Source organism: Lepidochelys olivacea (assembly GCF_965140295.1).
Source record: "Lepidochelys olivacea isolate rLepOli2 genome assembly, chromosome: 13".
Taxonomy (NCBI): Eukaryota; Metazoa; Chordata; order Testudines; family Cheloniidae; genus Lepidochelys; species Lepidochelys olivacea.
Genome location: NC_140423.1, coordinates 3484425 through 3497653, shown reverse-complemented (window position 1 = coordinate 3497653; position 13229 = coordinate 3484425). Strand labels below are relative to the sequence as shown.

Here is a 13229-nt window from a genome sequence, read left to right as displayed (position 1 = left end):
TTTAAAAAGAAGTAATCTTTAAGAAAAATACTGAGCAGTATTTCATAGTTTAACATGTCTTCCTGATGTTATATGAATATTTTGGGTCTGGAGTAACTTCTCTACAAAGCCCCAAAGAACCAGCAGAGTAACAGAAAATGGAACTATTAGTTTTCTAGAGTAAGAGACATGGTCAGCACTGTTTGAAAATCTATTGCGAGAACTTAAAAAATAAAGTTTAAACTCTCCCTGTAAGAAAGTTATAATTTTAAAATGGATTCTAATGTTTCTGATAAAGACCACTTAAAGGATCACTGTTATCACAAAGTAGCAAAATATTGTTTATTGCTGTTATCCAATACAAATAAAGTTAAAAATAAATACACATGACTTTCAGTTATGAAATAAACAGACAGTACCATGGTTTGTGAGTTCTATATCAGTTTTCAGAGATGTACACAAGTTGAATATTTGCATTAGTTAGTAGGATTTCAGGGACCATTATATATGGACATTTGTATGTGACTTATATAACCTTAGAATGCCATAGGAAATAGTCAAATCTATTCATGGACCCTGTGACATCTGGACTGAATATTTAATAGGTCTTTTTTGAAAAATAACCTAGTGCAAAAGAAATTGGCTTAACAATTTTTAAAAACAGTGTTTGTCGTAACTCTAGACAGGTTTTATAGAACTTTCACAGAGATTTTTTTAAAAAAATTAATATTCAATACAAAATTAGCTTGAATTGAATGCTTATTTTTAGCTTTTCTCCATTAACAAAATATTGAACTATTGATAATATTAAACAAAATATTTTTTAAAAACCTAAATAAACATCTTCTTCATAAATAACCACGAAATATATATGACATCTACGCAAGGTTAGCTATTACATAATCCAGAGAGGAGGTGCAAGGATGAAAAAGGGGGAACTATTTGTCAATTCCTCATGGTTTGATGAGACCAACTCCCTCCTCTGGAAAAAAGAATTTTTGAAAAATTCAGAGCACAATTTTTAACCAGTCTCTGAATCATATGTATAGATAATGCTAGCTCTCAGATAGTATGGAACTTTGGACCCACAGTTGCTATAATATCAGCATAAGGAGCACACTGAGTAAGCTCAATAGCCAGCTGTTTCTTTAGAACAAGGAAGCTGTAAAACTTGGCTGAAACTTGTTTCCGGTCATCGTTCTTACAGAACTTCAGAAAACTGACAGAACTAACTCCTGATTTGTTGATGTTCTGTATAGAAAAAGAAATTGAAAAATATAGTTAGGTCAGTTTAACTGCTCATAAAACTAGATCCCATGGTGTTGGAGCCAAGGTACTGATTTTACAAACATTTTTGCACAGGAGTAAATATTTACAGGACCGAGGCCTTAAGATGGTTTCTTATCTGTATATTTTAATGTATGTAATTTTCCTAAAGTTCTTCACAAATTTTACAATGTTGCCAACTCTTGCAATTTTATCACAAATCTCACAACAGTTTGTGTTCTCTTAACCCCTCCACTTCTGGAATCAAGAGATTGCACGGGAATCTAAACTTTCATTTAAAAAAAAAATTCTACCCTTTGTGGTTATGCAGAAAAGCTTGAAAAGATAAAGCAAGTGCATCCTAACAGGGCTAAAAAGCAAAAGGCAAACAAAATGAACCTAACATTTATTTAAAAATCTCATCATTTTGTGGGGTCTGAGTCATGGTTTTTGGACTGTTGGAGTTGGCAATACTGTTGATGATACAAGATGAAATGTATCCCATAAAAATCTACTTAGGCCTTGATCCTGCAAAACGTTACATGTATATTTACAGTATAAGTTATTCATTCCATTTAATTCAATGGGACTACTCAGATCCATAAAAACAATCACATGTGTAAGGCTTTGCAGAACTGCCGGTCCTTATGTTATAATTTACTGTGGCTTTTGCTATCTTCCCTTCTAAGTACAGCAAATACCATTAAAAATACAGTAAAGTCTATCACAACTTGGTAAACAATTGTGTGATTTTTGTAAATGGCTATGTGTATGACTATGTAAATATACACACAAGTATCACACCGGATGTGTGTGTGTGTGTGTGTGTGTGTGTACACACACACACAAACTATGTTAAAAGAAGATTAGTAAGGTTGCAAAATCAAGCACTCCAAAGTTAGGAAATGCTCGAATTAAGTTTGCTTATACCCCCCTTGTATGTTTGCATTTTGATACATTCTTTAATTGTATGATCACTATTACTATTTTTTTCCACAGAATCCCTGCCTCATTCAGTGCACAGAATAGTCTATGCTCAATTAATGCACACCTATTCAATATTTTGTTTTCTCCTAATTGTTCAATGTGTGGCCCATGCCTTATTTACCACACATTATTCAAACCTTGTTCTGAAGAATTATTAATTTTCTTATGGGTTTTTCTATAGTACTCATCACTATAGCATCTGAATGCTTCACAGACATTAGATAATTAAATTTCGCAACACCTCTGTGAGATGGAGTTATTACTATCCTCATTTTACAGATTGGGAACTGACGCAGAGAGATTAAGATAAAAAGTATCCACTAACCGTGGGTGCCCATTTTTGAGACACTAAGGACCTCAGATTTTTCAGAGTATTTAGTATTATATAGCACTGTTCAAAGCAGAACTCCTATTGACCTCATTTGCAGCCGTGAGACCCCAGAGTCTCAAGCTAAGCACCCAGAAGGTGAGGAACACCCAAGGAATGACCACTTATGAAATATGTGGTTTAAGTGACTTATCTAGCATCACACAGGAACTCTGTGGCAGAGGTAGGGACAGAATCCAATTCTCCAGGACAACATTCAACTGTCCTAATTACAAGACCATCCTTCTCTTCCTGCCATAATCTTCCTGCCTCATTCATTGCACACTTTCCAACTTCTGCAACAAATGAAGCAAGGATCCTGCAGACAGCAGTCTCCTTTATTACAAAATCCTGATTAACCACCATAGCAGATCCATCCTGTGCACTGAACAAGATAGAGGTCTTGTGGAAAAACCTGTATGTGACTATGCAGTGGCAGACTGTATCATAACGCATGCATGCAAGCAGGCCGAATCAAAGTTGCACAGGCAGTTTTAATTCTGGCATTTCCTAGCTTTTGACTTTGCAGGTTAATAATGTTCTCTTCAAGTCGTTTTCTCTGTGTGCACTTGCCCAGGTTTAAAAAAAAAAGCAAACTTAAAAACAAGAAATTCCATCATGCGGCATCATATTGACACCCATATGGGTCATCAGCAGGGTTGGAATCTTCAGTGCCACTGCATCAACCCCTACCGCATGAGCTAAGGGAGCCATTGATAGGAATAGCAGGATGTCGTCCTCTAGGCGGATCAGCGCTAGCACAGGTTAAGACACTTTGCCAGTAGGTTTCACAGATACTCAAAACAGCGATTTAAATGGTGAGACTCAGAAATCCTGGGTCCCATTACAGGCCCTGGAAGGGAGTGTGTCCTAGTGGGCACACTTTTTTGCCCATTCCCCAAAAGTTTGACCCCTTCTCTCCTGTCCCCTCCCCTCCCATTCCCCACCTCCCCCGCCAGTCCCACTACCCTTGGCCAGCTACTGTCAGACCTCCCCACACTGCCTGGCTCCTTGTCCATGACCCACCCAAATTCCAACTCCTCATCTGAACTAGCCCCCTTTCTCCTCTGGCCTCCTATTGACTGCCCCCAGTCCACATTCCCTGGCCCTGATGGGTCTAAATGCTAATCTCCTGCCCCGGGCTCCATATACAATCTCTTTCCCCTGGCTCATAGTCCCAGTCTCTTTTCCCAGCCAGTCCCAGTCTCCTCTAAAGTCAGACTACAAGATCTAATGGTCCCTTCTGGGATTAAAATATGAAGGTTACTTACATGTAACCGGAGTTCTTCCAAATTACTTTGCAAATTCACATGCATGGGACGAGTTGCATCCGAGAGTGCTGAAGGAATTGGCGGCTGTGATTGCAGAGCCATTGGCCATTATCTTTGAAAACTCGTGGCGAACCGGGGAAGTCCCGGATGACTGGAAAAAGGCTAATGTAGTGCCAATCTTTAAAAAAGGGAAGAAGGAGGATCCTGGGAACTACAGGCCAGTCAGCCTCACCTCAGTCCCCGGAAAAATCATGGAGAAGGTCCTCAAAGAATCAATCCTGAAGCACTTGCATGAGAGGAAAGTGATCAGGAACAGCCAGCATGGATTCACCAAGGGAAGGTCATGCCTGACTAATCTAATTGCCTTTTATGATGAGATTACTGGTTCTGTGGATGAAGGGAAAGCAGTGGATGTATTGTTTCTTGACTTCAGCAAAGCTTTTGACACGGTCTCCCACAGTATTCTTGTCAGCAAGTTAAGGAAGTATGGGCTGGATGAATGCACTACAAGGTGGGTAGAAAGCTGGCTAGATTGTCGGGCTCAAGGGGTAGTGATCAATGGCTCCATGTCTAGTTGGCAGCCGGTATCAAGTGGAGTGCCCCAAGGGTCGGTCCTGGGGCCGGTTTTGTTCAATATCTTCATAAATGATCTGGAGGATGGTGTGGATTGCACTCTCAGCAAATTTGCGGATGATACTAAACTGGGAGGAGTGGTAGATACGCTGGAGGGGAGGGATAGGATACAGAAGGACCTAGACAAATTGGAGGATTGGGCCAAAAGAAATCTGATGAGGTTCAATAAGGATAAGTGCAGGGTCCTGCACTTAGGACGGAAGAACCCAATGCACAGCTACAGACTAGGGACCGAATGGCTAGGCAGCAGTTCTGCGGAAAAGGACCTAGGGGTGACAGTGGACGAGAAGCTGGATATGAGTCAGCAGTGTGCCCTTGTTGCCAAGAAGGCCAATGGCATTTTGGGATGTATAAGTAGGGGCATAGCGAGCAGATCGAGGGACGTGATCGTCCCCCTCTATTCGACATTGGTGAGGCCTCATCTGGAGTACTGTGTCCAGTTTTGGGCCCCACACTACAAGAAGGATGTGGATAAATTGGAGAGAGTCCAGTGAAGGGCAACAAAAATGATTAGGGGTCTGGAACACATGACTTATGAGGAGAGGCTGAGGGAGCTGGGATTGTTTAGCCTGCAGAAGAGAAGAATGAGGGGGGATTTGATAGCTGCTTTCAACTATCTGAAAGGGGGTTCCAAAGAGGATGGCTCTAGACTGTTCTCAATGGTAGCAGATGACAGAACGAGGAGTAATGGTCTCAAGCTGCAGTGGGGGAGGTTTAGATTGGATATTAGGAAAAACTTTTTCACTAAGAGGGTGGTGAAACACTGGAATGCGTTACCTAGGGAGGTGGTAGAATCTCCTTCCTTAGAGGTTTTTAAGGTCAGGCTTGACAAAGCCCTGGCTGGGATGATTTAACTGGGAATTGGTCCTGCTTCGAGCAGGGGGTTGAACTAGATGACCTTCTGGGGTCCCTTCCAACCCTGATATTCTATGATTCTATGGTATTGCATTGCCTGGTGGTGCCTAAAGGTAGACCTTCTCTAAGCAGTGCCCAGAACACGTGCACTCCCCTATCATTCCCCCGCCCCCAGTGTTTTTGAACATTCTGAGAGTGAGGCTTTATAATGGGGTCTTGCCCTCTGTACCGCTTCAGTCCCTTCCACTGTTAACCCAGAGAAACCATAATAAGACTCTGAGAAAGAGGGGATGGTGGGTGGGAACTGTGAATATGCAGTTATCTCACAGAACTCTTGTTACAAGGAAGTAACCTTCATTTCTTCTTCGAGTGGTTCTGCATATTCCCAATTATGTGTAGTGCTGAAAACTCAGGAGGTTGGAACAGAGTCCTAATTAAATAATGACTGAAGCACTGACTCCAGGAGTGGCGGAAGCTCTCTCAAACGGGGGGTGGAGGTAGGGGGAGGGGAAGCGGGCACCAGCACCCGAACCATGACCCCGCCTCCCACTCCGCCTCTTCTCCCAAGGCCACCGTATGAAGGTTCAATATGAATGCCATGCAGTCCACCAGGTCGTAGAACTGAAAAGTATCCTCAGAAGAGGAAGAAGCAGAAAGCACACTCACATGCTCATCAGCTGACATGAGCTCATCAGGTGACACTGAAGTCAGTGTCCATTTGTTCTTGTTCAAAAAGAGGAGCTATCTCTTCATCTTTCTTTTCAGATAGTGTATCGGGCACCATTGCCTGAGCTGCAATGGATCTGGTGCAACCAGATCCAATGATTGTTGAGACACTGGATCCTTATCAGATGAAACATCACCTCTCCATCCATAAGGAGATGATTCAGAAATTCCTGCAGTGCAATGCAACATGGAGACTAGGACTGCCAGTCTCTCCAACATCTGGGATCTGGAAACACACCATAGGAGGAGAAGCAAAGGAGTGAGGGAATCCAGGCTGAGGAGGCATGAACTGGGATGAATCAGGTGTCTTAATGCTTTCTTTACTCCTCTGAATGAGGACACTACCTCAGAACCACTTTGGATCATACCAGAGACAACAAGGGAACCAGAAGGCAAAGAGAAATAAAAGGTGGGAAAGATCTGCCAGAGGATCTTGCAGGAGTCTTAGGAAGAGGATGCACTGATGGATATGGAGAAAGACGATCTCCTCTGCTCTTCTCTTTCCAGGTGAAGAAGACATCGACCATGGAATGGACGACACCCGTTTCTTCTTCATCGTCCTCTGACTCTCATTTGGTTCTGAGAAGTGATGAGAAGCAAGAAGGTGCACATCAGACAGCACTGTAAAAGTCCTCTTCAGGTCTGAGGACAGTCTCTGAACAGAAGCAGAGGATGGAGCCTGTCTCACTAATTTAAGTACCAGATCCAAGCTTGAAGTTGAATCCAGAATCAACCAGGGTTTCAGAGTCAGAACCACAAATGCCATGTCAGAGTTGTATGGAGCCGATAAAACTGACGTACAGAATCTGGCATTGTTAACACTGGCTGTCTTCTCCCTCATCTTCTTCCTCAGAACAGGTAAGGCTGGAGCCGATCATGTGGCTCCAGGATCTTCAGCAGGAAGATGGCCTTTTAACACGAGTGGTGCTTTCGAAGCCTTGACAGCTTTAACAGAAGGATCCGGAGACCGAACTATTGAAGATCCCAATGTCCAGGGAACCTTCAGGCAGCTTAGTCTTGCTGGAGGAAGCCTCAGGAGCTGAAACTGATCTCTTAGGCTTCAGATCCGATGACCATCTGGAACCAGAGGATTTAGCAGCTAAAGCCTCCATAAGCAGAAGCACCTGCAGTCTATTCTACCTGTCTTTGCATGCTCTGAGCATGAAAGCCCAGCAAATGGAACACCCAGAAGGAGAATTACCTTCAACCCAGCACTTCAGACATCTAATGTGGTCATCCAATGCCAGGAAGACAGCTGAGCACAAAGCACATCTCTTAAATCCCAGATTCTTCTTCTTCTTCTACTGTTCCACAATATAATGAAACCAAACCTACCAACTCTCCTTAACTATCTACACTTATTACTTAACTACACTGCACACTAAGAACAACAACAACTAAAACTATCAAAGGCACTATCAAAGGAGGAAAACCCCTGGATCTGAATGGCCTGGAATGGTTCACTTCTGTCTGCTGCAGCAATTGGAAGGAACTGAGGTGGTGGCCCCTCAGTGCCCCCTTATATAGTCTTGCCCTCAGAACATTCAAAAGCATTGAGGGGAAGGGTGGGGTGAGGGTGTGAGAACATGCGCTCTAATAGGCAGTGCTTGGAGAAGATTCTACTGTTAGGTGCCACAATACTCATAAGTGGGAATATGCAGGGCCATTTGAAGAACTATTAATTCTTTACCCCAATCTCTCACATCCAGTCTCCCCACAGCCATCTCCCAGGCTTGGTCCCATCCCTCTGTTTCCCATTCCTCCCAGGCTCCCCCACCAACTGCCTGACCCAGTCATCTGCCCCCACTACCAGATCTGGCTTATGTCCCCTGTACATTCAAATCAGACAGCTGCCTCCTCAGTGGTGCCTGGGTGCCAGCATGGGGGTGGGGGAGAGAAGGAGGGCATCAAGAGCACAGGAGAGGCAGTCTCCCTGCTCTTACTTCTGATGCCTAGCCCACAGCAGTCTAGACCTGTAGTTTTAGGGAAGTCCTGCTTAGTCCTGGGCTGGAGAATGCCAGATTCTGTATGAACCTTCTGAGTTTTTAGCTGTGAAGCTCTACTAAGCAGTTGTTGCAATTGTTCAAAGACTTACAATTTGGCCGAATTTGGGCAGATTTTCACAGGGAAGGTAAACAGCACATCCCTGACATAAAGGCAAAATCCTCTGCCAAATTTCAAGATCCTGCTGCAAAATATATGGACACAAGAGCTTCTTAAAGTAAAGGTCATCAGAATTTTTTTAATATGGGCAAAACAATGTACATTTCCCTAACATCATTCTGAGAAATGTCTGAATCATTTGGGCTGAAATTTTCCACAAAATTTAGCCTGATGCAGACACCCAGCATGTAAAACTTTAGCTTGAACAGTTTGGCAAAATTTGGCAAAGTTATGAGCAACTGAAAATAGAGGTCTTACAATGGGAAGTGTCAGGCAACCTTAATAATAGGCAGTGCTACCAGACCCACCAATAATAAGATCATGGTCCAGTGTTAAAGCAAACTTCAGAGTGAGAAATCAAATACTCCAAAGTTAGGAAATTTGAAAAATTCCAAAAATTGGGCAGGATTTGCCACTATACAAAGCATTCTGAAGCCTGAGAGTATCCATGTCAACACACAATAAAACATGGTTGTATCACACATGAAACTCTTTCGGAGACCAGTAGCACATGTAATGTATCAACAAATAGAAAGTGGTTGTACACTCTGAAACCTGTCATTATATTTTATGGTTCAATCCAAGTCAATAACTGATTTAAAAAGCATCTAATGGCTAAATCCAACATCATACCCGTAAAGTGTTCAATATTGGAAGAGTTCTTTTGCTCCACCTTCTTTCTTCACTGTCTTGATCATTCCTCACCATATCCTGTATAGGAGATTAATACAAGCATTAGATGTAACTTATAAAAATCACATGCCAAAATGTTAAAAATGGGACAAGTATTTTAGCTCACTCATTTAAATTTCAACACTTATTTACATCCCTACCTGGGGTAAACTTCACTTTTTAAGGCTGCAATTTTTTTTTATGTGACCCGTGTATTATCTATTTTGACAATGCCTAACCACATCAGAGATGTAATTAAGTGTGAAGCTGGGTATTTTGGTAGTTGTGTAGGAGACAGTTGGGGCTTTTGGCACCTGTGGAGTACTAGGCTGTGAGGAATTGTAAAAACATTAGCTAGATATTGCTACTCAGATGGGCTCAAATCTTGTTTAACAGCATTTTACTTACTATGCGAGCTGCCACACTGTCTTCAGTGGGGTTACTTGCAAAGTAAGGTGCTTATCAGTGTGAATAAGAGTATCAGAACCTTTTAAATATTTTGCTACTATTCATGGGCCAATCTGGCATTTAAAATGTTATCTTTGTATTTTGGAGTTAATGCCCTATTAAGATGAATGGGGTACTTCACACCACTCATAGCTACTGTTTCAGGCTGCCTGCAGATTCAAGTTTAAACTTGGTGCAAGTTTTTAAGATTTTCTTCACAACCATTAAGGTCAGAAACATTTTTTTAAATGAAAGCTTACATTTTGCAGCAAGGAGTTGATTTAAGGCAAATTCTACAATGCTTAAATGGTGGAATACACGGGGCCTTGATTACCAAACCAGGGTTTCATATTTGTGCAAATTTTGACACCCACAGGAAAAACCTGACAAACATGAATTCTACATTTTTAAAATAAATAACTTATGTGTTAATTTTTATTTGAAATTGTGGAAGGATATTGTTTTTACTGGCTTCATCCTCTCCATACAGAAAGGAGTATGTACTACCAGTCTTTAATATCTCAGTATTTTTACAGTAACTAATTTTCCCACCCCATGGGCAAGGCACAGACTTGTGTTCTGCAAGAGTGATTGCAATGCCTCCACAATCTCCAATGGAGAGTTGCAACTACCAGATTCATATTCAGTGTGTATGCACAGACTCCGCCCCAGCTTGTTCCCAACCTTCACCTGCACCAAACTGTTCAGAGTCTCCCTCTGTGGTGCACAAAGGATATAGAGGTCCCTCTATGTGACAGCAACACCACACCCTTCTACAGTGCACTACAGCAATTGCTTAAAAAAAGAGCAGAATGTATTGTAGGACCCACCATATTGCTGTAAAAATATAAACTCTACATTACAGTAAAAACCTCAGATTAAAACAAACAAAACAAAGACATTTTCTAGTTTTGCTTAGGACAGTAAAGGACTTTATAATGTCCAGGCTGATGTTACTAAATATGAGGGAGATCTGAAATTCTAACCTTGATAAAAATGGACATACCATGTATCTTTTCCAGCACACATAAATAATAATTAGGTTCAATTTATAAGTAGTTTATAAAGAATTAATAAGTGAAAAGATACTTTAATAAATGGTTTATAAATTGGTATAGCATCCAACAAGTTTGCTTATAAACATGGTTTATAACCATCTATAAGACATTTTACTAATGTATTTAAAAACATCTATAACACAAGCTACTCATGTCTGTAACATACTTATAACATCTATTAATTATTTACCAGCTCTCTGTAAATGGAAACTTAATATAAAGCATGGCTAATAAATACTTGCATTGGTTCTTTTACATTTATTGAAGGTGCTTACTATAGCCTCATCAATTTTATTAGCATCCTCATTTCTGCCATTCTGTAATGCCAACACAAATGAATCATCAGTAATAGTTCTCTCAGTTTCTGTATGAGCTGACTCTTGCAGGTAACTTGACTCTTCTATTATCAACATCTCTATATTAACAAGAAAACAAAGTTTAAAATGAAATTACATTGAATCTCAAAAATCAACCACCATTGACACCTAACGATCATGGAGGATAAGAATCGAAATGAGTGCTGAGCAGAGGAGCTACGTACCCAAGGGTACTTTGGGACAAAAAGCTAGTGGAAGAGTTTTCTTGGAAACATTTAAAGACCGACCTTTCACTTGCAGGAAAATTTTACAAAATAAATGACTGGTTAAGAAGCAGACTTTTTTACCATGGAATAAACACTGTTTTCCACTGCAAGTATAGTTCTCTCAACACATCCTACAGTGAAATTCGGCAAGTGACAATATCGCATTCTACTCAATGTAAAGTATAATGCTGGTTGTCACATTCTCAAATTAATAAAGGAGGAGGAATAAATAAGAAAAGGGACCAATCCCAGCATTGGAATAAAAGGTGCAATTTCTGTTGTTTTCTCTGCACTCATTTATGCCAGGACTGAAATTGATCTAAGGTATACTAGTGCCAAAAAGAGGCGGGATGGCTGTATGTGCTGAGAGAGCTAGTCTATGGTCTGTAACACTTCTGTCCACGCTTCCTTTTGCTTGTTTGGTTATTATGGGTAAGCATACTTAGCAAGCAGCCATCATACAGAGGTGGATTAATGTGTATGTGATACAGGCTGGGTATGACGTGCTGTTTATTCACTACCATTGGGCAAACATTAAAGTATGCCTATAAATTTTTATAATTATGCCATGAGGCTGCTCAAAATGAACTGGGTGAATCTGGGTCTGAAAATCTTTTTAAAAAGAGACAGAGTACATTGCTAAGTACTGAGGAAGAATAATTGTGGATATAGGGGTATCCTAATCTATTCCTCTAACTAACTTTTTGACAACATTACAGATTGTTTTCTCTAGATGAATTGAAAACCAAAATTGGGTGGAACACCTGTAATAAAGAGTTTCCAGAAGAAACGTGTCTCCTTCTGGATGTTCCACAAAGTCTCAGTCATCCAGAATAGAATAGACCTAAATATCTGTTTTGGGACAGTGGGCTATTATTGATCAATCTCAGAATAAAATGAAAGCCTTTTTTTGTTTCAGTGGTCTCCCAGATAAAGAGACCCTCACAAACCTAACACACCACCAGGAGAAAAACAAGTCTGCTAACAAATGTACTATGCCTCTTATTCTTAAGCATTTTTTAAACAGGGCATTGAAGTATTTATAAAAGCAAAATATGTATTTCTTCTTTATAATTAATTAGGGTTGTCAAGCGATTAAAAATTAATTGCAATTAATCACACTGTTAAACAATAATAGACTACCATTTATTTAAATTTTTTGGATGTTTTCTAGATTTTCAAACATACTGATTTCAATTACAACACAGAATATAAAGTGTACAGTGCTCACTTTATATTTTTTTTATTACAAATATCTGCATTGTAAAAAGCAAAAGAAATAGTATATTTCTGTTCACCTAATATAAGTACGGTAGTGCAATCTCTTTATCATGAAAGTTGAACTTACAAATGTAGAATTATGTACAAAAAAACTGCATTCAAAAATAAAACAATGTAAAACTTTAGCGTCTACAAGTCCACTCGGTCCTACTTCAACCAATCGCTCAGACAAGTTTGTTTACATTTGCAGGAGATAATGCTGCCCGCTTGTTTACAACGTCACCTGAAAGTGAGAACAGGCGTTTGCATGGCACTGTTGTAACCGGCATTGCAAGATATTTACGTGCCAGATGTGCTAAAGATTCATATGTCCTTTCGTGCTTCCACCACCATTCCAGAGGACATGCATCCATGCTGATGACGGGTTCTGCTCAATAACAATCCAAAGGAGAGTGGACCAATGCATGTTCATTTTCATCATCTGAGTCAGATGCCACCTGTAGAAGGCTGATTTTCCTTTTTGATGATTTGGGTTCTGTAGTTTCCACATTGAAATGTTGCTCTTTTAAGACTTCTGAAAGCATATGCCACACCCTGTCCCTCTCAGATTTTGGAAGGCGCTTCAGAGTCTTGAACCCTGGGTTGAGTGCTGTAACTATTTTTAGAAATCTCACATTGGTACCTTCTTTGCGTTTTGTCAAATCTGCAGTAACAGAGTTCATAAATCAAACAACATGTGCTGGGTCATCATCTGAGACTGCTATAACATGAAATATATGGCAGAATGAGGGTAAAATAGAACAGGAGACATACAATTCTCCCCCAAGGAGTTCAGTCATAAATTTAATTAAGCACTGCTTTTTTAATGAACATCATCAGCAATGGAAGAATGTCCTCCAGATTGGTGGCTGAAGCCTGAAGGGGCATACGAATTTTTAGCATATCTGGCACGTAAATACCTGGCAATGTCGGCTACAAAAGTGCCAGGCGAATGCCTGCTC

At 40.5% G+C, this 13229-nt stretch overlaps 1 protein-coding gene across 1 annotated transcript in view; it reads right to left on the bottom strand.

Moving 5' to 3' along the window:
- Nucleotides 1-1041: 1041 nt before the first annotated feature.
- The window catches only part of RAD21L1 (RAD21 cohesin complex component like 1), a gene marked incomplete at both ends in the record, with an annotated part of 33806 nt that continues 21618 nt past the window's right edge, over nucleotides 1042-13229 (bottom strand). The window contains 3 exons of the mRNA XM_084645391.1: nucleotides 1042-1230; nucleotides 8881-8958; nucleotides 10700-10839. Coding sequence (XP_084501517.1) covers nucleotides 1042-1230; nucleotides 8881-8958; nucleotides 10700-10839 — 407 coding nt within the window. The remainder of the gene's footprint in view (nucleotides 1231-8880; nucleotides 8959-10699; nucleotides 10840-13229) is intronic.